Genomic DNA, 27,832 nt, shown 5'->3' with positions numbered 1-27,832 from the left:
TAGATGAGCTAGTTGATTTTGGGCATGTAACTTAAGGTGCATTGACCGACTAGTTCTTAAATTTATTTTTTTATTTTTTCTTTTGTAAATGAAAATTTCATATTTAAATTTTTATTTGCTAAAATAAAATTTTAAAAATGAGTAATGTAGCTATGCGGTCAATGAACTTTAAAGTGCGTGCCCGAAGTCAACAAGCTCATCTAATTTGGGATGGAGGGAGTATATAGCTAAAAATTATTAAAATATTATAGGGGAATTATCTTGTATACTGTTTTTTCAATCTTATTTTCATAAATACTATATTCTCCAATCTTATTTTCAAAAGTACAACTTTCTCTAAAATATTTTCAAAAATACTATCTTTTTGAAAATATTTTCCAAAAATACGGTGGTTGCATATGCAACCACATATGCAACTGAATTACTGATTTCAAGTTCCAGTTTTCAAATGTCATTTTCGACCTCATCTATGGAATCCATATATATATATATATATATATATATAGGGTAGCACTTCATAGCATACCCTCTTATATCGAGTTACGTAGCACACCAATATAAATATATACATAATATATATTCTATTATATATATATATATATATATATATATATATATATATATATATATATAGCACTCCATAACATACCCTCTTATATCGAGTTACGTAGCACACCAATATAAATATATACATAATATATATTCTATTATATTTTTATGAAATATAATTGCAAATTTTGATTATTAAACCGAAAATGAAGTTATACAATTTTTTTATTCCAAAGATTATCTAAAATTATGTAATATCTCAACATGATTCTATAACAGAATAATAATCATCCAGAATTATTCTGTTGTAGAATCAGTTTCGAAAATATACTTTTTTTAATCAAATTTTAAGTGTTAAATTACTTAAAATATATATATTCTATAATACTCTATATTAGAATCACGTTTTATATGTATTCTATAACAGAATTTATAATAAAATTGATGGTTTATAGTGGCGCACTATGTAACTCCATATAAGAAATCCCTCTCTGGAATGTTGGCCTATATATATATATATATATATATACATATATATATATATATATATATATATATATATATATATTTGCATATATGGTTGCATTTAGTTGCATATGAGGTTGCATTCAGTTGATTCTATTGCAATCTAATGGCCCCGCCAGGGGCACACCATACCTCCGTTGCAACTTACAGTTTTCAGTTGCATTTAGTTGCATATGAGGTTGCATTCAGTTGCATATGAGGTTGCATTCAGTTGATTCTATTGCAATCTAATGGCCCCGCTAAGGGCACCCATACATTAGTTGCAACTTACAGTTTTCAGTTACATATGAGGTTGCATTTAGTTGTATATGAGGTTGCATTCAGTTGATTCTATTGCAATCTAATGACCCCGCCAAGGGCACCCATACATCAGTTGCAACTTACAGTTTTCAGTTGCATTTAGTTGCATATGAGGTTGCATGCAACCTCATGTGCAACGGAAAACTGTAAGTTGCAACTGATGTATAGGTGCCTCTGGCGGGGCCATTAGATTAAAATAGAATCAACTGAATACAACCTCATATGCAACCATATATGCAACTACAAATCTTGATTTCAAATTTTAGTTTTCAAATGTCATTTTCGACCTCATCTTTGGAGTCGATATTTTCGACCTCATCTTTCGACTCCAAAGATGAGGTCGAAAATGACATTTGAAAACTGAAACTTGAAATCAGGATTTGTAGTTGCATATGCAACCACGGTATTTTTGAAAATATTTTAGAGAAGGTAGTATTTTTGAAAATAAGATTGGAGAAGGTAGTATTTTTGAAAATAAGATTGAAAACGTGGTTATGAATATAAAAAGCCCAATATTATATCATTAAAAAGTATACATAATCTATTCTAAAATGTATTTTTTTTGTTCTTAATATTATATTAAATAATTTTTAAGCTAAATACCAAAATTTAAAATGTCGGTAATATAAATTCTGTAGTCTACTAAGACTTACCGATTTTATTACTCCATTCAAACTTTCTAATTCAAAGTACCTAAACTACAAAACAACTGAGCATTCCTTTTTAATCCCCGATATTCGGGATTTAAACTAATACCGTCTTAATATTTTAATTCGGCCATTTTTTTTTTTTTTTGACGAAAAGTGAAGAATTTAATAGATAACTGAAACCCAGCCGAGACAAACCCTCGAACTGTCAATTACAACCTGATTAAGAAACAAAAAACGAGTTAAACATATAACCGCTTTGTTTTCAGATTGCTTAACAAATAAAATATTTAAATTCTTTAAACTAAAAAGTATTACAATCAAATCTCGAACAATCCAACCTACATCAGTTGTGAACATAGTAGCATCACAATTGACCTTCACATAAGCAGCAGCATCTGTAGCCCAATGTTCCGAATTATCAGTTATATCAACCGATATTGGATCAACAAATGACCCCAAAACATGAACAATTTTATGTCGTGAAAGATGAGCTCTTACGATATTCACCACCGTGCCATATCTGATACAAGCCTTACGGCCAATTTAATTTTTCAAGTATTTATTATATTTTGATTAACCCTCATAACGGATGGAGTCAAAAATATAAAATGACGGAGAGACAAACTTCACAGTTCATAATCATTTATCTCAGTAAGAGGGTTACTTTAAGAGTTAAATCAGCGGAGTTAAAATATTGAGGGCTAATCGTTACACTCCCAAATTTTAAGGATTAAAAGGTCTTGAAAATAGTATTTGAATGTTTGAATATTGTTGGTGATGGATAAAAGTTATCTTATTATGATCAAAAATATTTGTAGCTAATATGCAAGTTGCTAACATAAAACTGAAATCAAGGTTGTCTAACACGAATGTTGCACAACCAGGATTTGAGTGTGAATTTGTTGTAGTTGACTATGAATTTAATAATGAAACATTCTTCTTCTGTAGATTTTATGACCATGTCCCAATTTTGTAGTTGAACTTATCATTTTAAAAATCAACTAGATCATATGAATGCTCAAATATTTCTGGAAAAATGATGTCAGAACCATTGGTGTGCTTTTCGTTCCCATTGACACCTCATTCAATATATAGAGGTGTGTATTTGACTGATTTTCTTGTCTGCATTGTTAGTCCACTATCTTCTATTTGTGTTAATACTGGGTTCGTTTTGTAGGTATACTAATTTTTGGTTCAATGATAAGCTCAGTTACAAAACTTGGATATAGTCATGAAATTTCAGAGAAAGCATGGTTCATTATTTGATTCATCGTCAACTACAACAGCTTCTCCGTAAACACCCCGGTGAGAGTTAAAACGCTATTAAGCCAAATTCTAACTTATAGTATATTAACATAATGAATTTCTTCATTCCACAGGCGTGTATGAAGATTTCGAGGTTGGAAATTTAATTTTCGGAAGAATCACACATATCTTCAAGGCAACATTGCAATAGTAATCAAACATTTGATTTATCTGGCATCAATGTGGTCCGCATATTAGTGTGTAAGCATTCAATTTATCGATTTCTCTGGTAGTCGGCATTCAGAATTTACCCGTCAAAGGTTCCGGTTTTCGTAGCTAAACACGATTATTCAGTGGAAATGATTCCGATGAATATCTCACTCATTTTAGCTCTGCGGAAATGGAATACGAGATGCTTAATAGTTTGCCAAATCTTCTAACATGTTGAACACGAAATAGTAAAGTAGATTATAATACTTTCTCTTAATTAACATAAAAGGGAAAAAGTTATATCGTGATACTATTTTATGAATAAAATCTAGATATTTAATAATATCTGGACCGCTCTCAATTATAACAAAAAAAATTCTATGTTATCTGTTTTATTTAGTCAAAACAGTACATATAAATCCATTAGCATTCCATGTGTTCATTTTTCTGGTAGAGATATGAGTTGTCCAGAAAGAGGAAGTGCATATGATGAAATTTATAATGAAGAAATTTTCGATGAGGATGGTCGTCCAAAGAGAACCGGTAAGATATAACATATACACGACGTGTAAGACATTACATATATGGGACGAGTCTTGTGCACTTTGTACGACTACTTTTATCTGTGTCTGTGGTCTGAAGTGAATTAACTTTTTTAGGGACACTGGTGACAACAGTGGCACATATAATAACAACATTACTTGGGTCAGGAGTGTTGTCATTGACATGGGCAGTGGCTCAGTTGGGATGGATTGCTGGCTCCATTTCTCTACTCAGCTTTTCGATCATAACTCTGTTTACTTCTCATCTTCTGGCGAATTGCTATCGATGCCAATCCGGCAAGAGAAGCTACTCTTACATGGATGCTGTCAAGTCCAGACTAGGTAATGTGACTTTCAAATTTTCTTTTCTAGGATTTATTTACTTTTAATTCTTTGTTCATTGAAATAGGCCATTAGTCCATATATCTGTTGCCTTTCGACAAAATGGTTGAGTAATAATCTTGTGAAACGTTGTCTGGATCTGTATGAATACAGGAGGACTTCAGATGAAGCTTTGTGGAATTTTTCAGTATAGTTTTATTTTCGGACTATCAGTCGGATACACTTTTGTAGCATCTACCAGCATTCGGTAAGCATTATACTTGTACAATCGTTCCGACATTATAGAGAACACATTATCTTTGTTCTGTATCTGCAGTAGCATCTAATATCTGTTGATTTGCCACACTGTATGTCTAAATTATTTGAATAATTTTGTTGTGCATTTGTGTTATACTCCTGGATGTGGAAATAATTAGTTAATACATCTCCTCCGATGATAAGTACAATGCAAACAAGAACTCTGATGAATAGACCAAAAATAAAAAAGATAAAGTACAACTAGGGCTGAAATTCGAGTCGAGTTTTCTGGTAAACATGTTCGAGCTTGAGTTTTCTTTTTCACGAGTCGATCAGCTCGATTAAGGATACACGAGCAAGCGATGCTGATCGAACTTGCCTCGTTTAATTCATGAGTTGAGTGGAGTAGCTTTGTTTAGCTAAGTGAGCATGATTTTAACGATATGATCTAGCAGTTTGTTTAAAATTACACTTATATAATGAACTTAATGTTGAAATCATCTCAATGATTCGAGCTCGAGTGAGCTTGCACCTGCCCGTTTGGTTAGATTAATAGAAATATTTATTCTTACAAGTGAAAAATAATTTTTATTTTTTATGTTTGGATATTTTTTTGAAATTTACAACTTATTAGATACAAAATTTATTAATATAATGATAAAAAAAATAAAGTCAAATTTATAAAAAAAATCACTAAAAAAAAGAGGTGATGGCCCTTTATCACTATTTTAACAAATAATAATACAAATATCATAATCATGGGAAAAAAATCTAAAATATCACTTATTTGTTCCACATCGTCCAACGTTGACTCATAACTTCTTTATACCTATGTACAAATAAACCAAATCTATCTTATAACCTAGAAGTCGGCAAAAGAAGTATTTGCCAAGCATGCACTAATTCAGGAGATTGTGTTCGAACTCGAGTTTGTAAATGAGTCTAACCGAAAAGAGTAGTGATAAATGAATTCGAGCTCGAGCCTGCTTCTCGAATTACAGCCTTGAGTACAACTGATTACAGTAATGTGCCTCGGTACCTGACACTGACAAAAATTACCTGACACTTGCAAAAATGTTAAATACATGTCAGGGCTATCAAATGCGGTGGGAAGAAGCCATGCCCTGCATTAAACCGGCTCATGATACTCTATGGGATGGTGCAAATCATTTTAAGCCAGATACCAAACTTCCGCAAGCTCGCCTTGCTCTCCAAAATTGCCGCTGTCATGTCTTTTGCTTACGCTTTTATCAGCATTGCCCTGTCTCTGACAAAAATATTTCAAGGTATTAAACTTAATCCACTTAAATGAGAAAACCTTCATTCTTAGCAACAAAAAAAAAATAGTCACCTATCATTTTAAAGAATTCTATCTCTCGTCGTGATTGAAAGAAATAATTTGTGCACGCGCGTGTGAAGGACATGGACATTTTGAGAATACTCTGACAGGAGTACCCGGTGGAGAAGATAACTTATGGAAAACACTTTCAGCCATAGGAGATCTCGCTTTTGCATTTTCTTTCTCTACTAATCTGATAAACATTCAAGTAAGTCTTGCTCCTTTTATATATTCAAAACATCTGCACACAGAACAAATCAATTGGAAGTAAACCTTTTTACATTTATTTTCTGTATATCTCTCTGCAATTTTAATACAGGACACAATTAAATCGAGTCCACAGGAGAAGAAAGTCATGAAAAAAGCTATTTCAGTGGCAATCACAGCAACTACTAAGTTCTATTTGCTTTTTAGTTTGATCGGATATGCTACATTTGGAAATGCTGTACCAGGAAATATGTTAGCAGGATTCAGTTCTTTCAAGCCATTATGGATTGTGGATCTTGCTAATATATGCCTTACGGTTCATCTCTTCGGGGGCTATCAGGTACTTAAGATCCTTTTCTTCGCCAAAGTACTTTGAAGATGTTTGTATCTGATATGCTACTTTGATTTGATAACTTGCACAAATTAGGCTAGATTTTTCACCTGCACTATCAAAACACATACCTAATCAACACAATGCAAAATAAATTTTCAGTTTTTTTGATTATTAAATGTAAGATATTTTTCTAAATTTGTATCGTACCAATACATCGTTCATGCTCAGGTAGCTTGTCAGCCAATATACGCGTTTGTGGAAAGCTGGAGCTCCCACAAGTGGCCAGAAAATAAATTTATCACGAGGGAATACTCAGTCGTTGATGGCTGCTATGACTTTAATTTCTTTCGCCTAGTCTGGAGGACAATATATGTGATTGTTACCACCATCCTGGCGATGATATTCCCATTCTTCAGTGAATTTTTGGGCCTTCTTGGCGCCATAACATTTTGGCCAATGACGGTGTATTTTCCAATAGAGATGTACATTGCACAGTGGAAAATTGCCAGATTTTCAAGAGTCTGGAATTGCCTGCAGATGTTGAACTTATTTTGCTTGATCGTGTCTTTGCTAGCTGCTATTGGTTCCGTTCATGGCCTTGTTAAGTCTAGGTTCAGAGATTGAGGCACTAGCATCACTATTCTTGAGTTCATTTTAGCACAATTCTTTCTTATCCTTTCATAGGATCTAATTGCTTCTATGATGTTGTTGAAGGTACCTGATACGAAGAATTCAACCTTTGGTTTGTGAATGAGGTATTTTTTTCGGGATTTCTGTACTCTTGTTGTGTCATGTTTTATTATTTCCGATCTTCAAATAGATATGCTGTCCATAGTTTGCATAATTTTTCTGAAAAATTGAAACCAGCAATATCAGTCGAGTGCACAAACTTAAATGATCAAATCAGTTTTTTCTTCAGTATCAGAACATGAAGGTGAAACGAAATCTATACTCCAACATCCAAATGTCATCATTTTGTGAGGTTATGCATGCTTTCCAATGACGCAGTAGTTCTTTCTTTACTTGAAAATTTCCATATGGTTAAAGAGTTTGATTGATGGTTACAGAAAAGAGTTGCTGATAGTCAGGGACAGAGCTAGGATTTTAGCCTACGGGGAAAAAAAAATTCTGTCGACAAAACAACTTTGTTGCCCACAAGTTGGATTCGAACTTGTACCTTCACTATTAAAAGTGTAGCAGATATATATATGTATATTATGAAGGTCAGTGAGGGCAAGTACACCACTGTCCCATGTTGGTTGTGTCGCTGCTCATAGTTACATGTAAAAGAGAATAATATTAATTTTTATCAAGCCAAATCACAAAGTGAAAGGGGTAATTATCAAACAGCTCACTTATTTCACTCCCAAATGCTATGCATGTACAAATTTTTTATCTCTCTTGGAACATTATTTTCATAAATTATTACACTCCATTAAATCAAATTAATTTTGACGTTTAAGTGATGAATGAGGTGGATGTCACAAGAGAAGAAAAGGAAAAGATTGCAGTGTATAACTTTTACAAACCTACGTAAGGTGTAAATGCAGGTATACAATTCAATCTTAGAATGAAGTTTTGGATGGGTTAACAAAGAATCCTATGAGCAAATTGATATATATTATATGTTATGGACTTTGGTGCAACATACTCTCAAATGTTACAATCACTTGCTAAGTTACCAAGTTAGATAAAATTATTATTTTAATTTAGTTTATGTAAATTATTATTATTTAAAATGTTTTATTATTTGAGTGCCGGAATACGTATCCAAAAAGAGTTTATATAATAATGTAGTAAATATGTTGTGATAGATATGAAATATATTAGTCGGTATAGTTGAAGTTTAGTCGGTGTGGTTATGTGAGTGTAGAGCTCAATTTCGTTTTGGTAATTTTATCGACAACTAAAACATGATGTTCGTTATTTAAAAACGTTCTAGAAATTAATTTGAAATTCACCATATTTTATTTAGGGGAATTATTTTGTATATTGTTTTTTCAATCTCTTTTTTCAAAAATACTACCTTCTCCAATCTTATTTTCAAATCTTTAAAATATTTTCAAAAATACTACTTTTTTGAAAATATATTTCAAAAATACGGTGGTTGCATATGCAACCATATATGCAACTACAAATCCTGATTTCAAGTTTCAGTTTTCAAATGTCATTTTCGACCTCATCTTTGGGGTCGATATATATATATATATATATATATATATATATATATATATATATATATATATATATATATATATATATATATATATACCAAAGATAGGCGGAAGCAGATGATGTGATGAATTATCAGAGATTACTGGAACGAATCATCAAAAGGTTCAAAAGAATCATTATTAATTAAATCAATTACTTCAATATAGTTGTATAAAATAAAAATTGTAAATAATACTAAATCTGGGAGCATAAGATAAACTAAATAGATTTATAAACAGAATAAGCAAAATATAAATATCATATCTTAAACTTAAACCATCCGTAGGTTGGTGAAACCAGCCAAATAGGTGGATATAACTAACAAAAACCAGCCATGAAGGCGGATATAACTAACAAGATTTATTTTTACTAAAAATATTTTTCAATATATATATGGAAGTTACTTACAAGATCAGCAGAGCATGTCTTGCTTGACTGGGTTCTCACTATTACAATTGTATTGTTCAAACAAAATACAAATGTAACTCAGTATTGGTTTCTTTCTTCAGACGCTTCAGACGCTTCAGCAAAGATGTGTTTACAGTATGAAAGTATGAAAACTCTCAACCTCAATTTCAATCTGCCTTCTTCTGAAGTTCAGATCTCTTTAAATAATCAAAACTAGATCACTATGGACACAAGCGTCCAGAATTGAATTATTACAAAGTAAATAGAAAATTACTTTTACAAAAGTAAAATTACAAAAGTAAAATTCGGGTGAAATGAATAGTGAAAAAAATCACTTTTACTGTTCATGAATAGTAGAATTGCCTTTTCACTGTTTGTCTTCTTCCGCATTATCATATAGCAAAAGGATCTTGTGAATCTTGAAATAACTCGCTGTTATATGGATCATTATTGTTTATTGAATTTTGACTGGAGCTTGTCTCTTCTTTGTCGGAGGCATCTTCTTCAATATTGCTTACTCTCGCATTAATTACTTGAATCAAGGATTTCAATTCATCATTAGATAATTTACTGACTGAATCAAAATCCAAAGATGTTGAAGGACCAGAAGGACTACTACAATGTTCCTTTTCTTTGGAGATAGTTTTACTGATTTGAATTGGAGGGAATTCCTTCTGAACTTGACCAACAATCCGATTTACATCAAACTTATCCCACCATTTAATGAAAAATGTTCTGGAGACATGACTAATCTGACTATGTTGACTGATTATTGCTTCCGACTGCATTGTGGAAACAATTGTTGACTGAACTGGAGTCTTCAGGTTATATTGCCATTTTAAAATCCAAGGGATTTTATATTTGCTACAAAATTGAAGCAATATTGGGATACCTTCAGATTTAGGGTTTACTTTTTGTTTACTAAAATGGGTTATTTGGGCTTTAAGTTGATCTGGAATAATGGCATCTGAAGGGCCAAATCTAGACCACCAAAGGGTAAACCATAGAGGAATCTGACTTTTGAATTTATGGTCAAATTGGATAAACCAGGAATGACTAAAAGTCTGATTCTGGTATAAGAATACTTTACTCCATGCTTCAATGTAGTCATAATAACAGAAATGGTTATTTTCTATTAAATGAAGATCTGAAGGATGATCACAAAATTCTGATTGAGAAATAATCTGTTTAATATACAGAGAATGATACAAAACTTTGGTATCATCTTTTCTGTCTAAAATGGGCTTGATTACTATGGAATCAGTTTGAATTAAAATGTCTTTATAATAGGATAATGACTTATATGGAGCAAATGGAATAAAATGCCAACCCTTAGGAAAGAACTGGGCAGCAAGTTTTACTGGATTATTTTTTGGTTCCATGAAATGTTCCACAAAAAATAAGTTTACTTCAAAATTAACAATATAGTCTGAAGTAGAACTATATTGACTAAATATGGGTTTTTGGGGTATTTTACTAGCAGCATTTGAAGGCCCAAAAGGGTCAAAAGCTGGAGGTTTACTAGCTAAGACTGAATTAAAAGGCCTAGGGACTTGGCCCAAAATCTGATATCTGTTTACTATGTCCACAGCTTGGACTGGGTTTACTGGATGGGGAACAATCGCTCCTCTGATAGAACTAGCATAACTAACTGGAGAAGATTTTCCTCTCCCTCTTGAATTACTGCCACCTCTAACACTCATTTTGACTCTCCTGTTTGTAAAAACTCTCTGGTTAGGAAATCAGGGATAGAATTTTCACTTCCTTTAATATACTCAATATCAAAATCAAAAATACTCAATAAAGCTTGCCATCGAGCAAAAATTTGTTTAGAAGCTATATTTTCAACATCTTTTTCTAAAATATATTTTGCTGACTTACAGTCTATTCTTACTAAGAATTTTTGATTTAAAATATCATTTTGGAATTTATTAATACATAAAACTAAACTTAAAATCTCTTTTTTAATAGTTGAATAACTTTTCTGAGTAATATTCCAAGCACCTGAGTGAAAACAAACAATTTGTTCACGAGAAGTAGGAGTTAATTTTTGCTTGAGGATTCCTCCAAATCCAATTTCAGAGGCATCTGTTTCAACAATTTTGAAAGCTAGAGGATTTGAAATACCAAGACAGGGTAAAGTTTTAACATATTTTTTAATATCTTGGACTATAGAAGTATGAATTGGAGTCCAAGGGGAAGGGTTACTTTGTAGACGTTCAAATAAGGGTTTGCATTGTTTCCTCAAATCTTTATAAAATTCTCCTATGTAATTAAGAGACCCTAAAAACCTTTGGAGTTGGGTTTTGTCTAGAATTTCATCTGGGAATTTATCTGCAAACTCAATAGCTCTGTCAATGGGTTTAATATGACCATATTGAATATTATGACCAAGAAACCTAACTTTAGTTTGGAATAGCGAGCATTTACTGGGAGAAAGAACTAACCCATTGGTTTTGATTATTTTGAAAAAAGAATTCAAGTGTTTCCAATGTTCTTCAATTGAATTCGAATAAATAAGAACATCATCAATATAAACAATTGTGAAATGGCTGAACTGGTTTAGAATATCGTTCATAATATTTTGGAATTCACTAGGGGCATTCTTAAGACCAAATGGCATAACACACCATTCAAAATGACCAAAAGGGGTGGTAAATGCTGTTTTATACCTATCTTCCTCAGCTATTTGAATTTGCCAAAATCCGCTTTTTAGATCAAATTTACTAAAGACTACTGCTTGACTTAACCTATTAATTAAATCTTTCTTTATAGGTAATGGATATCTAATCCATTCAATGACTTTGTTTAATGGTTTATAATTAATTACTAATCTGGGGACACCTCTTTCTTTTTCAGCATTTTTGTTAACATAAAATGCTGCACAAGACCAAGGGGACTTACTTTTCGTGATTAATCCTTTTTTTAATAAATCATTTATTTCTTGTTTACATAGTTCCATCTGTTCATGACTCATCTGGATAGGTCTAGCTTTAGTTGGTATTAAATGTTCTTTAAATTCTTTAGCATAAGGAATTTTTACAACATGCTTTTTTCTATGCCAAAAAGCATGGGGAACATCAGAACATACTTCTTTAATTAATATGTCATTAAAGATTTTTATTTTCTTTTGTAAATAATTATCTTTTAATTGTTCTTCAATTCTCTTATATCTAATTTCAGTTTTTAAATATTTTAAATGGTTTCTTTTATTATTTAATATATTAAGGGTTTTAGAAATTGATTGTTCTTGAATAATTTTTAAATCTCTTTCTCTAGGTTCAGTAGTAAATTTAAACGTTACTTTTTGTCCTAAATGACTACTTATTAGTCCTTTAGTAGTGGTTGTAAATGGGTATAATAAATATATAAACGGTAATCCTAAAATCAACTTATCAGTCATATTTTTTATTAAAACAAAGGACGTTTTGAAACATACGTTGTCTTGACAAATATGAACTTTAGATAATTTATATTTAATATCCATTTGACTACCATTAGCAGAGCTTAATCTTTCATTAGTTTTTTCATAATAACTAGTTGGGATTAACCCTTCTTGGATACAATTTAAATCAGCACCAGAATCAATTAAAGCTGGGAGTTCTATGGTAAATGATTTATTAATAACTAATTTAACATTGATATACCATTTTTGGATAGTGATATCCTTTAATCTTTTTAAAGAATGTCCTAGGCTTACTAGATTGTTTTCTGTATCATTTTTAGAAGTTTCCTCTCTTTCTTCTTCTGACGAAGAATCATGGATCTTTAAATTTGGTTTAATATCTTCAATTTCCTGTCTTAATTTAGGAATTTCTTGTTTTAAATTAAATATTTCTTTCTTTATATTATTAACTTCTTGATTTAAATTGGCTAAAGTAACTTCTTTAATAGGACTTTTAAATCTTTCAAGAGTTTTATTAAGACTAACCATTGGTTTTTCTAATTTTTTATTATCTTTAAACTCTTTATTATCTGTTAATAATATTTTGAGTTTATTTATGTATTGAGTCTTTAGTTCAGGATCTGTTATTTTACTAATTAACTCAATTAATAAACTTTGTTCTTCTTCTTCTTTAGTTAAAACATTTAATGTTTTATTTTTTGTTAAAACATTTACTGTTTTATTACAACAATCTTTATTGCAATTATCTTTACATCCTATGGTTATATTTGGTTCACTATTACTATTATCATCAGTATCACTAGTGTTGTGGGAAGGTATTCCAGAATAATTATCAGAACTATAATTATTCTCAATTCGCATTAAATTTAAAATTATATCAGTGTTCTCATCTGATATATTTAATTGGTTAAGTTTTTCTTTAACTCTACATTCATTTTTATAATGACCAAGTTTACCACAACCATGACATACTACTTTACTTTTGTCAAATTTTTTATTAAATTTAGGATGACTCTTAAAGTTTCTTTTCTTAAAAGTTTTTGGTTTTTTATAATACTCTAGATTATTTCTTTTATGACTTCTTGTTTTAATATGGTGCTTAGTTTTTCTAGAAGGTGCTATTGGTGGTAAGCCATATTGTTCACAAAAGGTTCCTAACTCATATTTAGCTTTATCCTTATCTTTATTAATTTGTTTATTGATCTTAGAATCAATGCACATTTTTAATCCTGTCTTTTGAATTTGACTTATTATATCACCATATGTTAAATTATCATAGTCAATGAATCCTAAGTTTTTACTTAATTCTTCTCTAATTTTGTGTGCAAAAAGATTTGGTAATCCATTAACAAATTTTTCTTTCCAGAAAGAATTATTACTGTCATCTCTCATCATTACTCTTGAGGTAAAAACATCTTTATACCATCTAAAATCACTTAAAGTAGGACAAGTTAAATTACTTAACTGATCATGAATTCTTTCTGTGATATTACTAGGTGTTCCTATAAAATGTTTTATTATAGTGTATATTAATGTATTTATTCCATCAGGTGGTCCCATTCCTATATCTATGTCGAATATAGGATTCCCTTCATCATCTTTCTGAATAGCATACATAATACTATCTCTAGTTTCTGTAGTAAGATGCTTATCCCACCATGCTCTAATAGTTCCAGTAAATCCTCCGGCTAGGATTGCTACTATTTCTGGTTGTCCTAGGTTATTAAAAGATGTCAAATAACTGTTAGCTACCATGGACATGTGATTTAGTTTTATTAATAATTCGTGTTCGCTAAGACCATCTATATTCCATTCGTAAGTTTGACTAGAGGAAACAGAAAATTGATTATCTAAATTTCTTTCTTCAAACTGTAGATCTGGGGGAGTTGGTCTAGAGTACCAATTTTTTGTTAAGCTAGTTGGATTAGGATTTTTAAAACTTAATTTTTTAAATTGATTTTCAATGTTACTGATAATAGACTCATCACTATCACTACTATCTTCATTTCTTCCTAAAACAGCTACGGTTTTAGTTTCTGGTTTATCTAATTTTTTAATTAACCTATCAATAGATTTTACCAGTTCTTGGTCTTTGTTGGGTAATCCCTTACCATATCTATTATTTGTTAAATTTAATAGAGGTTTTTCTAGTTTAATTTCTTGGTTTTGGATTAAAGTTTTATCTTCAAATTTTTCTTCAATTTTGTCTAATTGTTTTCCTATGGTTATTAAACATTGATTAGTATAATTATTTTGTTCAATGATTTTCTTTTCTTCACTATTATTCCCATTAGATATTTTAAAAGGGGAAGCAGTAACAAAGTCATTTTTTACTGGAATAATTATGTTTTCTACAGGTGGATGGCTAGAAGTTACTTTTGATCTATCTTCTTTATTCCATTGAGTTTTAGTAATTACATTACACTTACCATAATATTTTTCATACCATATATAAAATGTAATATTTATTTTTTCTTTTATTATAAATTTTTTCCATTTATTAACTATTTTTTCTCTATCGTTATGATTGTGGTTATTCCTAAATTGGTGTCTTTTTTCTTTATTATTTTTTGAATTAAAATCTTCATTTAAATTTTCCCAATTAACTGTAAATTCTTTATTAATAACAAGAAGTTGGTTATTAGTTGGTTTTGGTTCAAAATCTGAATGTGTAGGAGATAAATTTTGTTCATCTTCTTCTATTACTTGACTGTTGGTAGAATAAAAAGGACAACTTGTTTGACCTTCATTTATTATACCTTTTGTTCTTATTTCTCTAAGTTTATGTTTACTTAATAGTTCTGAATCTTTCCTGGAGGCTGTTGATGAATCAACTAACTCTTCTAAGATTAGAGGTCTATTTGGATTATCAAAACTTATTCTAACTGTACCATCTAAATATTGTCTAACATTTTCTAAATTCATTATATTATTATTTATTGGTCTTTGGGGTGTTTCATTTTCTAAAATCCATTGACTGGGGAGATTAATATCTTTCCAAAGGATTGTTTTTGGAACTTGAATATTAGCTTCACTAGTACTTCCTTGAATTAAAACAGTTTTATCTTTGGGACTTTTGTTTAAAGAATGAATATTTAAATCTGTTTTCATAGTTTTATAATGGATTCTATATATTAAAGCTAAAGGTTGTGACCCTTCAATCATTTGGGTTATCTCTCCTGCAGTTTTAATATTTAGTGTTAAAGCTTTTAATAAATGGGGATCATTAAGACTTAAGGTAAAGTCAGGGAAGCAATTAAAATGGATTGGTCCATTATGAAGGCTAGATTCCATTATTCCTAATATACTAGGAACATAGTTTAAAAATCTCGCATCTCTTAAGCATAATAATATACTAGAATTAATACCTTTAATAGTTAATGGTTTTACCGCAACTTGAATTAATCCTATGTGAATATAATTGTAACCTTTTTTTCTATATTTTTTAATTATTTCTTTATCTAAGAGAGAACAGTTTTCATGTTCTTTGTTAATAGCATAAATTCTTTCAACAGTTTTAACATTATAGTTTGTTTTAAAGTTATCAGTAAATGTTGACTCATAAATTTGTTTTGGATTAACACTAGGAATATTCCAATTCCCTAATTCTTGACTAATATTTTCATAACTATGTTCTTCCTGATTAATAAAATCTGGGATAGGAGGGATCGAAGACATAGATGACCTTGAGCTTACTGAAGAACTAGTTCTAAAAAGTTTATTCATTAAAATCTAGACTGAACTTATTATCTTTCTAATTTCAGTTTTTAAATGCATACCCTCTTACCTTAAGTAGGCTCATACCTATGTTTTAAATGCCCTTACCTAAACTGCTCACTCTCTTGAGACTTACAAAGGCTCCTGGCTATGACAAACAAGGTGGACTACAGCAAGATAGGTGACTAAAAACTGGATTATAAGGATAATGAGATATAGATATATATATATATATATATATATATATATATATATATATATATATATATATATATATATATATATATATATATAGTCCTACTCCAATAGAAACCAAATTAGCCTAAAAACTAAAAACCAGTTTCTGGACAGTTTTTTATCACTATTTTTAACTACAGAAATCACTAATTTGTACATAACATATCACTAATTTATATATAGCATATCTCGCGAATATAAATATATAAATACACATATATGCAACGTATATGACCATCATCTTCACCCAAATCATAATAATGGACCTCTTACCACCATTACCAAATGTTTCTATGACTTGCCACCATTGTCTATCATCACCAATAGTCACATACACTTTCCATCATAACTTACAAAACTAACGACTACTTACCATCATCATACAATTTTCCTTGCGGCTACCTACCACCAAGAACCTTCCTACGGATGAAATTAATCATCTATAATCAATTATCAATAATTTAGATAAGTAAATTTTCTCAATTTTGATAGTAAAAATCGCTGTTTACATACTGTATAAAAACAGTGATTAGTGCAGTATAAATTAGTGATACCCGTAGTTATAAATAATGGTAGGGAAACTGGTTTCTAGTTTTTATTTTAAGAGTGGTTTCTATTTGATCATGAGCCTATATATATATATATATTCCAACGATGAGGTAGAACTTAAAATCAGGAATTCAGTTGCATATATGGTTGCATATACAACCACAGTATTTTTGAAAATATTTTAGAAAAGGTAGTATTTTCGAAAATAAGATTGGATAAGGTAGTATTTTTGGAAATAAGATTGAAAACGTGATTATGAATTAAAAAAAGCCTTTTTATTTATTATTTAGTCTAATTAATATATTTTCTCTGTTCTTTCGTCAAGTGACTTTGTTCCACTTCTTTCTCTCTGAACGTATGAGTGACAGAGTATCTGAGTTCCCCTTGTTTGATACTAACAGGGGATTTACATCAAAAACCAAACCAAACCCTAACGAGGCTCAACCTCAAAGACTGAATCAAAAACCCAGGTTTAAACTAAGCAAAGATACAGTGGGTAACAAAGTTTGAGAACAGACAATTTTTTTTAATAGTTACGTAACTATATTTCTTAGGGGACCATATGAACTATATTTCTTAGGGGACCATGTAAATTCATGCCCAGGCAAATAAGCAATAAATACCAGACAAATTTGTAATACCTTTCTGTTCCACAGAAAAACTTGCAAACAGTAGCTATCCAAAAAACCTAACAGGGGATTTACATCTTTCCATTAAAATAAAGCATCATCCCCTGCCATAACAAAACCAAACCGACCTATATTTGACACAAATAATATAATAGAAAAAACCGTGATATCACCGCCTCACAGGACTAAGAAAATCCCCACTCTTGTTATTTTAAGCCGGGTGAACTTAAAAAGTGTGAAATCATCCGGCATATATTTGAAAATCACATATACAACTACAAGAAACTGACTCCGACTTCCAATTGACTTGACCGACTACAAGACCCCCGGTATCCAACCAACCGAAAGAATCCTGACTTTACATCTCCATAAGGTCGGTTCTTTCCTCTCTTTCGCCCATTATTGGAAACCTTAAAGCGCACCGACCTCAATCACGCTAGACCATGACCAGACTGGACCCATACATAATGACGAGACGCATTATACCAGACACTGCGGAATACACGGGAATTCCACTAAAGACCCTGCAATGTAGCAATTAAAAGCTAGTTAAATTACACAAACAGATAAAGGGAGACAAACAAGCCATGTTAAACTAGCACTAACATGTAAATGTACAGAACAGAGGTAATGAATCCTTTATTATAAAGGAAAAAAGAGGTTAGAAAACTAAACCTTATCACTGTATTACGGATAGACATAACACCTCACTGAAAGTTGAATCCTCCAGAAGGAACTGGAACACCACCACCTCCAAAGTTGTACCCCTGCTGCTGCTGGACAGCACCATCACCAGGGGGCACAGTCTCATCATCTTCCTCCAACCAATATGTTTCAAGAATCTTCACTGCTTTTTCATAAATCTCATTATTATCATGACTCTGTAAATTCTCAATCTTCTCTAACCCCTCGGCATCATCAATCATTTGAGCATAAACATTTACATCTCCTGATTGGCCCAAATTCTTTTCTGCTTCCCCAACTTTCAAAATATTTTCTAGTCCCTCCAAACAGACGGTCACAATTCTTGGATCAGGGCACACAAGGAGATCACACATTGGCTTAATACATCCTTGACTAACTAAATATCTGTCAATCACACAAAATGTGTACACTAAATATATGATTTATCAAAAATAAAGGTTCATCAAGTAGTTATTAACAGAAAATATCATGGTTGGAGAAATTGGGAAACGGAACTAATTGGTTAACCTGCCGATTCCGGATTAATCGGGGATGTCTCGAAAAATCGGGGATTTTCAATCAAATCGGAATGTAATCGGTAAATCGGCAAAATATTTTATAAGAGTTAATCGGGGATTAATCGAGGATTTTTCAATAAACCGGGGACTTTGTGAACATTGGCAAAAATCTAAGGAAATAACATATTGGATACCATACTTGATTTGGTCATGAGTACCCCCAGATGTTGCATTTGAAAGTGCCCAAGCAGCCTCCTTCTTAATATCAAACTCCGCATTTTGAAGCAATTGCACAAGCGGCCCAATAATATTGGCTTCAATGACAGACTGCAAATTATAATATATTGTAAGCAAACAAACATTGATGAAGGGAAGTCAACATCCTTGTTTATACTAACTCAAAATATTTGCAGCTTCTCTTACCTGAATTTGCTCCTTATTTCCTGCTGTGATGTTTGAAATAGTCCAGCAAGCTTCTTTCTTGATACTCTTCTTATAATTGTTGGTCAGTAAGGTCAAAAGGCAGGGCAGTGCTTGATGATTGATGATAAACTGTTAAGATTACCAACAGATTATATCATATCTTCCTATCGTGGCTAGGAATTGAGCATGAAATTTTGCAACAAATAAATAAAGACTGTGTGGAAACCTGGTATACTTACGAACAGTGATAGACAAACAATATCAGAAAAACAGGAAAAACCCTTATAAAGCAGAAAGGCAAGCATCAATATTAAACCAGATACACGCTGCCACGCACACCATCTGCTAACAAATTAAACATCGCAAAAGTTTGAACCCATAAAATCAATACAGAACAACTTTTGGGAAATCCCTTGTCATTGTCTTATAGATGATTTTCTATCTTTGAGGGACATTTTACATTATTGGTTTAATTCTCACCCCTACTTATACATCTTTACTGATTCTAGCTAGCATAGTCAGACATCCTAGAGATTGACAGCCACAAGTTCACATTATCATAAATAAGTCATGTCAAGTCTTTAGTTTTTTAAACCTTTAGCCAGGAAAAGCTTGAGTGCTACCTTATGTGCATAATATTTTTTGTCTAGTTACTTGGCATTTAAGAGTGAAACATATATACTATACACAATGCATCATTTATTAAATCTACAACACAAGAGGTACTATCAAATACTGAGAAGCTTTATAATTTTATATTTGCCAAACAATAACCAATTAAGCAAGCAATTTTCTTTCAAGACATAATCAATGAATATATTTTGCAATAAGCACAAACTTTAGAGTTTAGAACACTAAAAACATATGTAAAAAACAACGTGGTACCTGAGTTTGCATATCATCTCCTGTCACAATGTTCCCAACTGTGCGAAGAGCAGGAATCAAAACTGAAGGAGAAGGATGACTGAAACAAGAAAAGTTATTTGACATTTAAAGGGGACAGCAAACTTGCAGATATCCAAAGCAAAATTACAATAAACATAAACATTAAACAGCTTACAGTAAGAGTTCAACAAGTCTAGGACAGACTCCAGCTTCAATCACAGCTTGAATTTTATCATTTGTACCATCAGAAAGATATGAAAGAGCCCAACATGCATCAGTTAACACCTCTTCATCATTTGAATGAATAAGACGCTGAAGAGCTGGGAGCACTGGTCTCATCTATAAAGGTAATTTTAGAAACATGGATAATGAGAGTACAAATAAACATAAAAATATGAAGCTTGCAGTTCCAGCAGCATATATTAACGAAATATCAAGGGACTTCCATCGCTTTTGTTAACTTTATGTTGAATTTTTTTTTTTTTTATTCTTTAACAAAACAGGAACTAGATATGCAAAAATATTGACAGTGTTGCATGCTTTTCCTGGACACGAACTGAGACAAGTGAATCTATTGGTAGGACAACTGCAAGCTTTATGACCATTAATGTTAAAGGTTTTTATGCAGGTATATACACAAAAGCATCTCACAATATAAATTTCACATGAGGGTAATCCAACTAACCTGATCAAAAGCAGGCTGAGGCTTGCCCCTACAGAAATTCGAAAGTGTCCAGGTAGCATTTCTAAGCATAGAAAGTTTAGCATGCTCATTTAGCTGAGATAGCAGAGGAACCAGAGCCCCGTTACCTAGAACAAAATCTCGACATTTCGGAGAATCGCCAGCAACATTCCCCAGAGCCCACACAGCCTACATGAATCATTAAATATAATAACACAAGAAGGAAAAAGATAAAAACAACTTGGGTATCTAAAATTCTTAGTGTAGTTCATAACAAGGTACCTGCTCCCTAACATCATCACTGGGAGAACCCAGTAGTTGAACAAATATTGGAACAGCACCATGATCAATTACAACCTTTGTATGCTCAGATGTACCAGATGCAATGTTTGTGAGTGCCCAGGCTGCTTCAAACTATAATACAAAAATTAAAAAAATTGTACAAATTCATACAAGGACTGCAATAGCGCCAAATAATAAATGAAGTGATGGATACCATACCTGAAGCTGTGGATATTCGGCTCTCATGAGGAACTCAATAAAACGGGGAACAACACCAGATTGAATAACTTCCTGAATCGGGGGACTGCGTTCTGTTATTAAGTTCAAAACACAAACGTTATTATTTTATATCATGATAATCAAGAGATCAAATCTGCAACAGACATCAGATTGTTTAAAAATAATATTATCACCTATTGACAGCAATTTCCGAAACTGAGTGGTAGCTTCAAGCTGCATGCTACTATCATCGGACCAAACACCTGCAATCATTCCCGGAAGATTTTCTAGCTGCAGCAACCAATGTGAAGTCAACAAAACAACCAAAAAAATTGTTGCATCTCAATCACAACATTACATTAAAAGCATGTATCTACAATACCAAAACACTATTATATGGCAAAACATAACATAATTACTTACAGCAAGTTGAACAGCTAGAAAGTGTGCTATAAATATAATTACCGAGACAGTAGATGCTGTAGCTACCACCAACTACAGTAGAAGAATAACACTAGACCAGATATAAACCCATCATCAAAAAACTTATACCAAACAAATGCTATTAATGTCAATTATTATCAGGTAAATACTTTTGAGAACTTGGGTAAAAATCAGTGAGGGGTGGAAAATAATGAACATCCAAGCTATACATCAAAAGAAACATCATATCTATCTCACATAATAAACTTTTCCTTTTTCTTTTTAATTCTTCCCCTATACCAGTTCAAGACTTCAATTGGCATACATTATATAATAATATAAAGTAGAAATCTTTAACCACCATAAATTTAGGTATATAAAACATTACTTTAGGGTGCAATCTATTATTTAAACATTTCAAGTAAGCTCAATCACATTCCATTTCAAAACCACCAACTAAACATCAGTCAGTAAAACTACCTTATATATCAAACCAATCAAAATTCCAAATGTTCACTACATTTAATAGTGCAAATCTGAATAAAAAAACCAAACTCTCTTCCCAATGAGTTCAAGACTTCTATTAGCACAATTCATGCTATTGAACCCAAAAAATCACAAAATATATATTAGCACAATTCATACAATTAAACACAAAATATCAACATATTAAAACACAGCACAACTTTCTCATACAACAAATCAGCAAAACAACCCAATAAAAAAAACCCACCACATTTCCAATTAATAACGGCACATAGGTCCGTAATCCTAATCTAACCTTAGAAACATATCAGATTCCCAATTTTCTTTCTCCAGTTATCAAACCACTACTTCAATTTCCACACATTATACAATAAATATAACTCAAAAACCCAAACTTGACCAAGTATAATCAATGTATTTAAACATAGAGCACAACTTTCTCACCAATCAATAAGCAAAAAACTTCTATGAAGCTCATCACACTCAATCCCAGAATCCAATAATTATTACCCCATTATCCCAATTAATATGACCTGAAAATTCCAATTAACAACATAAAATACCTCCAGCAAATATCACCCAAAAAATCCCAATTTATATATAACCCGATATCCCCAGTTAATATAAGCCAAGAACCATAAAAAATCAATATATATCATCAAAAATACGTCCACATAGGAAAAAAAGTTTCTCACACCAAAATCACCCGGACACTCGATCACAAAATCCATACAACTACCCCAACCCTAGTTATTCGTAAAAACCTAGCTTTTTCCCTTCAGTTATAAACTCAATACTTCAATTTACAAACTTCATACAATAAAACCAAAAAATCCCCTAAACTCAACCAATATCATTACCAAACCACCTCAATTACCCTCAAAACACACTTAATTCAAAAATCCCCAATTTATACACAAATCAAAATCTAAATATACACACAAAAACATAATTTAACAAAAAATATAAACAAACAAATTTCAAACCATCTCTGGCAATTAATCAACCAGATAAAGGGCCTGTTCAGGAAAGCTGTCTAATTAAACACAAATTTCTTGAAAAATGAATCACCAAACAATCTCAATTAAGCTCAATCACACTCAATCCCCAAAATCCTTACAACTACCCTCAACTGCAAAACCCAATCAAATCAAAATTCAATCACAACAAAAACACAAATCATTTCCACACGCACAAACAAGTATCAAAATCACATCTTCATCTCACAATCATCACGCAACCACCTCAACAAGTCTCAATCAAATCAAATTCTATCAACGGCAATCAAACCACCACAACTCAACACAACACAGCCCCTACCTTCTTCTCGAGCCCCGAAACAGACTGCGAAGGCACCGGAAACTGCTGATTAGCTTGCAGCCCCTCACGCCTCTTCTTCAACAAACTCTCCTCCCTCTTACTCTTCCGGATCTCCACCATATTATCCTCCCTCCGCCGCCGTCCCTCGTCGGCATCCACCGCCACCTTGTACCTGTTCCGGCGAACCTCGGTTCTCGCGCTCGGTCGCAGCGACATGGTTACGGAACTCGCTAGATCTCGATTAACGACGATAATTCAATTGGATTTGTAATTGTAATTGTGTTTGTGTGTGTTTAGTGGGTGAGTTTGTATATATTGTTGGGGAGTGTTGGGAAATGGGGCACCGATGAGGAGTTATTTACGGAAATGCCATGCGGTTTGAAATTGAAAATTTTATATAGAGACAATGGTTTTATACTTTTATTCTATTCGGTTTTAATGTGGAATAGTGTTTGTTTGTGTGGTGTAATGTTTAACTTTAACGGATAATTGAGCACCGCCTAGCCGCCGGATGGGGTGTTTTGTTTAATGCTGGGCTGGTGTCATCCATTTCATTAGAGCATCTCCGACCGTAAAATCTTGACAAGAGCGGTAAACGAACCGAACTCGGACGAACTCTTACCGAACTCGAACAAAATCTTAACGAACTGAAAAATGTTCGATAATTTTATTGAACAAATTTTCTTGTCCGAACTCGAGTTTGGTAACGAACCAAATACGAACAGTTCGCGAACAATGTATATTTTAAAATAATATTTAGGTTATTTTTAAATTAATTTAATGAAAAAAATTAACCCAAATATTTTATTATATATTTACAACATATACAATATCAATTTTAAATATATCTACAATTATAAAATAATATTAATACCTAAATTATGGATATTATATATTATATTTACATATAATATTATAAATATTTTTATTTATTGTCGAACGAACACGAGCTTCTCGAATTCGAGCCGAACACGAGCTTAATGAACCGAACACAAATCGAGCACCCTAAAAGTTCGGTTCGGTTCGTCAAGCTTATCGGACGGAAAATGTTGTTTGAACTCGTGGTAGGTAAGCTTATCGGACGAGCTTACCGAACTCGAACACGAACCAAACACCGAACAGTTTGGTTCGTTTACAGCTCTAGTCTTGACTAAAAATTGAGTTTATATATTAAAATTAAAAAATATAATTAATCTTTTCAAAAAATTATGCTTCAATCATAAATATCCTTTATCTATAATTATAGTCATCCTCCTATAGATGGGCTATATTTGTCGTTATAATATTAAAGTGATATATTTTATATATAACAATCTAAAATATTAATAACATATTATCTTTAAATTATAGTCAACCAATATAATCAATACCATCCAAACAAATGTTTTTAGAGTTTCAGCAAATTTTACGTAATATCCTGTGGATCCAATTTAGCCAACTATTATATCTAACTCCATTGGAGATGCACTCACGATTTTTTTATTGTTTATATATTTATGATATATATAAAACATAATTTAATAATTTATTTTTAAAATTTTTATATAGAAGTTAGACATTAGAATTTTATTTACAAAAAACTAAAATTAATTTATATTTTATTGAAATCTCAATACGTGCCCAATACATTCTTCAACGCGTAAATAATCTGAGGGACCCAAAGAGCATCATGAACTTATAGCATCATGAACTTAGAGAAGGTCTAAGAGTGTCTTAGTATAAAGTTTAAATATATAATAAAATATAATGTCCTATTTATTTAGGACACTATACGCGTACATCTACTCCAACAACATACCTTATCTTCATGCCCTAATACTAAAATATTAATATATTTGAATACAACTATATTTAAGACAAGTGTGAAAAGGTGTGAAACAGGAAGAAAGTGAATATTTTAAGAATAAAAATAGTTTAGGACAAATGTGATAGTGTTTGTTGTTTGTCCTAGTGTTTTAATGCACCACCAGGACACTTTTTTTTTATCAGGCACTAGGACACTATTGGATTGCATTTTTATGCCAAATATCTTAAATTTTATTCTAGTATACTATTTTGGGGCACTGTTGGACTTGCTCCTGTGTAGTATATGATGTGTCTGATTCGTTGTTATTGTTTTTTTTCTCCTCGTGATCTAGAGTGGTTAGCTAAAAATCCCCTGAACTAGTAAACTTAAAACGTGAACTTACGATTTAAACAATAAGTAAAATTGTTAGACGGTGAGCTTGGATAATTTTATATAAGAGTTATTCATTTGAGTTATGAAATTGACTTTTAGTAAAAAAAAATATAGGAATACAATAATTGGTTTAAAATAATACATCCTACTCAATTGTGATTTTGAATTAATTTTAAATTTATACATTGACATATTTCTTAAATTAATATATATAGGGTTGGATTCTAGAGAGATCAGTCCTATACGGGCGAACGAACGAGAGTACAATGATCATAACTGTTGATTTGTTTTTAATTCTAAGATCAAGATTTACTTTGGATATATATACGTATTTGTACATATCATATAAATAAGGATAGTATATCAAATTTTAAAATACAATTTTATTCTACATTTTATAACATTTATTGGAGAAAAATTCTTCCATTTTTACGGATCATGTAGTGTTGTGTCTTTACATATTAGATATATAATTATTGGAAAGAAATTCCTTTCATATTTACAGATTTTGGTGTGTTATTATGTCTTTACATAATATTTTCTAAGATTTCCTAAGTGTTTCTAAAATTTAAATATATATTATTATTATGCGTAAAAAGTCATACTTTGTTATCTCAATCCCCACCTCCCCATATGCCGTTATCTTAGTCTCCACCTTCGCTTTCTCAAACCCCGCCTCTGTCATTTCCATCCCCACTTCTTCCATGCTCTCCGCCCCTTCCATTTTCGTCATCTTCATCTCCACCTTCATTATCTCTGCCATCGCCAAATCCACCACAATTGATTTATGGAGTTTCCTCCGGCTCATTAACAACAGCGCTGCTACATTTAAATTAATGATCCGGAAGAAATCAGGAGGAGTATGGAAGAGGAGTGGTGGATGTAGATTATCATGTCAGCACCACCACCGTCGAGTAGATGATTATAGTGGTGCAAACCCTGCCTGAAGCTGGTTCTATATATATCTAGATTATTTCACTAATTTTTGTTATACAAATCACTATTTTCTAAACTACAATATCATATTCTACTATTTTTGATTTGTATTGAAGAATTGGTTGTGTACACACACATATTCTACTTTAACGAGTCAAGTTCAAGTTTGACTTCCTTTCACTAAATTGTACAGATTTTATGTTTATATTTAAGACCTTTTTTCCCACTAAATTGCACTGGTTTTTTTTTTTTTTTTACAAATGCAAGAAAATTTCATTAACTTGAACATAATACAGTCGGGACAAACCCCCAATTGCCAATACAACCAGGTGGTAAAACAAATAACATACTAAAAATAATTAGATGATTTGTTTCCTGATCGTTTAACACATAGAATTTAACAATTCTTGAAGCTAAAAACGAAATCAAAGACATCCCAAGCGATCCAAATTGCACCAACACCTCTGAAAATAATAACATCGCAATTGACCATATCACATAAAAACCATTGTTAGCCCAATGTTCAGAAACACCAATCGCATAAATTGAGATTGGAGAAGCGGTACCACAGCTATCTACATGCCGGACACCAGCTATAGACATGCCGAAGACACCCCAGCTATCTACATGCCGGATACCAGCTATAGACATGCCGAAAGTGTAAACCCGTGAATGATGAGCTCTTGCAATAATCACCACCATCCCAGATTCGATACAGTTTTTGCAGATCACCAGAAATATCAATAAACTCGTTCTCAACAGATCCAACACTAAATAGACCCAACCATAACTAGACGGAAACATAACCAAACACTCCAACAGGAGAGACAAAACACACACTCCAAAAGGAGAGACACACAAACACCCAAAAAATTGGCTCTTATTGAAAGAAAACTAACAAGAGTAAAAGATAATGAAGGGATTGGGGCTTTCCACCGGAGAAAACCAGTGGAAGCCCCTCGATTTACTTGAGCGTGGACAAACCTAATAGAGAGGAGAGGGGGCAGTGCGGCTAGGATTTTTGTTTCTCCGTGCACTGGTTTTTAGTTTATATTTAAGGATCGATTTATATTTGATAACGGGCTAATAGGCAAAAAGATCACTAAAATCATGACCAACTTGCAATTGGGTCATCGAACTCAAAAAACTTGCAAA

General features: G+C 31.9%; 2 protein-coding genes across 2 annotated transcripts; one reads left to right on the top strand and one right to left on the bottom strand.

The window, feature by feature from the left end:
- The first annotated feature begins 3,937 nt into the window (after positions 1-3,937).
- On the top strand, positions 3,938-7,208 carry LOC108201143 (amino acid permease 6). The gene is made up of 7 exons (XM_017369444.2): positions 3,938-4,022; positions 4,139-4,363; positions 4,517-4,610; positions 5,693-5,886; positions 6,020-6,147; positions 6,259-6,486; positions 6,709-7,208. Exons 1-7 carry the CDS (start codon positions 3,938-3,940, stop codon positions 7,102-7,104), a joined length of 1,350 nt encoding a protein of 449 aa, XP_017224933.1. The 3' UTR covers positions 7,105-7,208.
- Positions 7,209-17,620: 10,412 nt separating this feature from the next.
- On the bottom strand, positions 17,621-23,861 carry LOC108202626 (importin subunit alpha-1a). Its single transcript, XM_017371115.2, has 11 exons — positions 23,563-23,861; positions 21,528-21,624; positions 21,334-21,425; positions 21,115-21,246; positions 20,836-21,021; positions 20,326-20,489; positions 20,151-20,229; positions 19,266-19,394; positions 19,042-19,169; positions 18,316-18,729; positions 17,621-18,164 (listed from the first exon to the last, which is right to left on the bottom strand). Exons 1-10 carry the CDS (start codon positions 23,776-23,778, stop codon positions 18,348-18,350), a joined length of 1,605 nt encoding a protein of 534 aa, XP_017226604.1. The 5' UTR covers positions 23,779-23,861; the 3' UTR covers positions 17,621-18,164; positions 18,316-18,347.
- Positions 23,862-27,832: the final 3,971 nt, after the last annotated feature.

The sequence above is a fragment of the Daucus carota genome, chromosome 9, assembly GCF_001625215.2.
Source record: "Daucus carota subsp. sativus chromosome 9, DH1 v3.0, whole genome shotgun sequence".
In the NCBI taxonomy this organism is placed as follows: domain Eukaryota; kingdom Viridiplantae; phylum Streptophyta; class Magnoliopsida; order Apiales; family Apiaceae; genus Daucus; species Daucus carota.
Note: the sequence above shows the minus strand (reverse complement) of the source record. Positions and strands in the feature narration are given on the sequence as shown.

Excerpts from the sequence above, each read along its gene's own strand:
- LOC108201143 (XM_017369444.2), top strand. The coding sequence starts at position 3,938 with ATGAGTTGTCCAGAAAGAGGAAGTGCATATGATGAAATTTATAATGAA. Across the intron at positions 5,887-6,019 it reads TCTGACAAAAATATTTCAAG|GACATGGACATTTTGAGAAT; the intron begins GTATTAAACTTA and ends GCGCGTGTGAAG. Across the intron at positions 6,487-6,708 it reads ATCTCTTCGGGGGCTATCAG|GTAGCTTGTCAGCCAATATA; the intron begins GTACTTAAGATC and ends GTTCATGCTCAG.
- LOC108202626 (XM_017371115.2), bottom strand. The coding sequence starts at position 23,778 with ATGTCGCTGCGACCGAGCGCGAGAACCGAGGTTCGCCGGAACAGGTAC. Across the intron at positions 21,022-21,114 it reads GTGATGATGTTAGGGAGCAG|GCTGTGTGGGCTCTGGGGAA; the intron begins GTACCTTGTTAT and ends TGATTCATGTAG. Across the intron at positions 18,730-19,041 it reads GGTACTCATGACCAAATCAA|ATATTTAGTTAGTCAAGGAT; the intron begins GTATGGTATCCA and ends TGTGATTGACAG.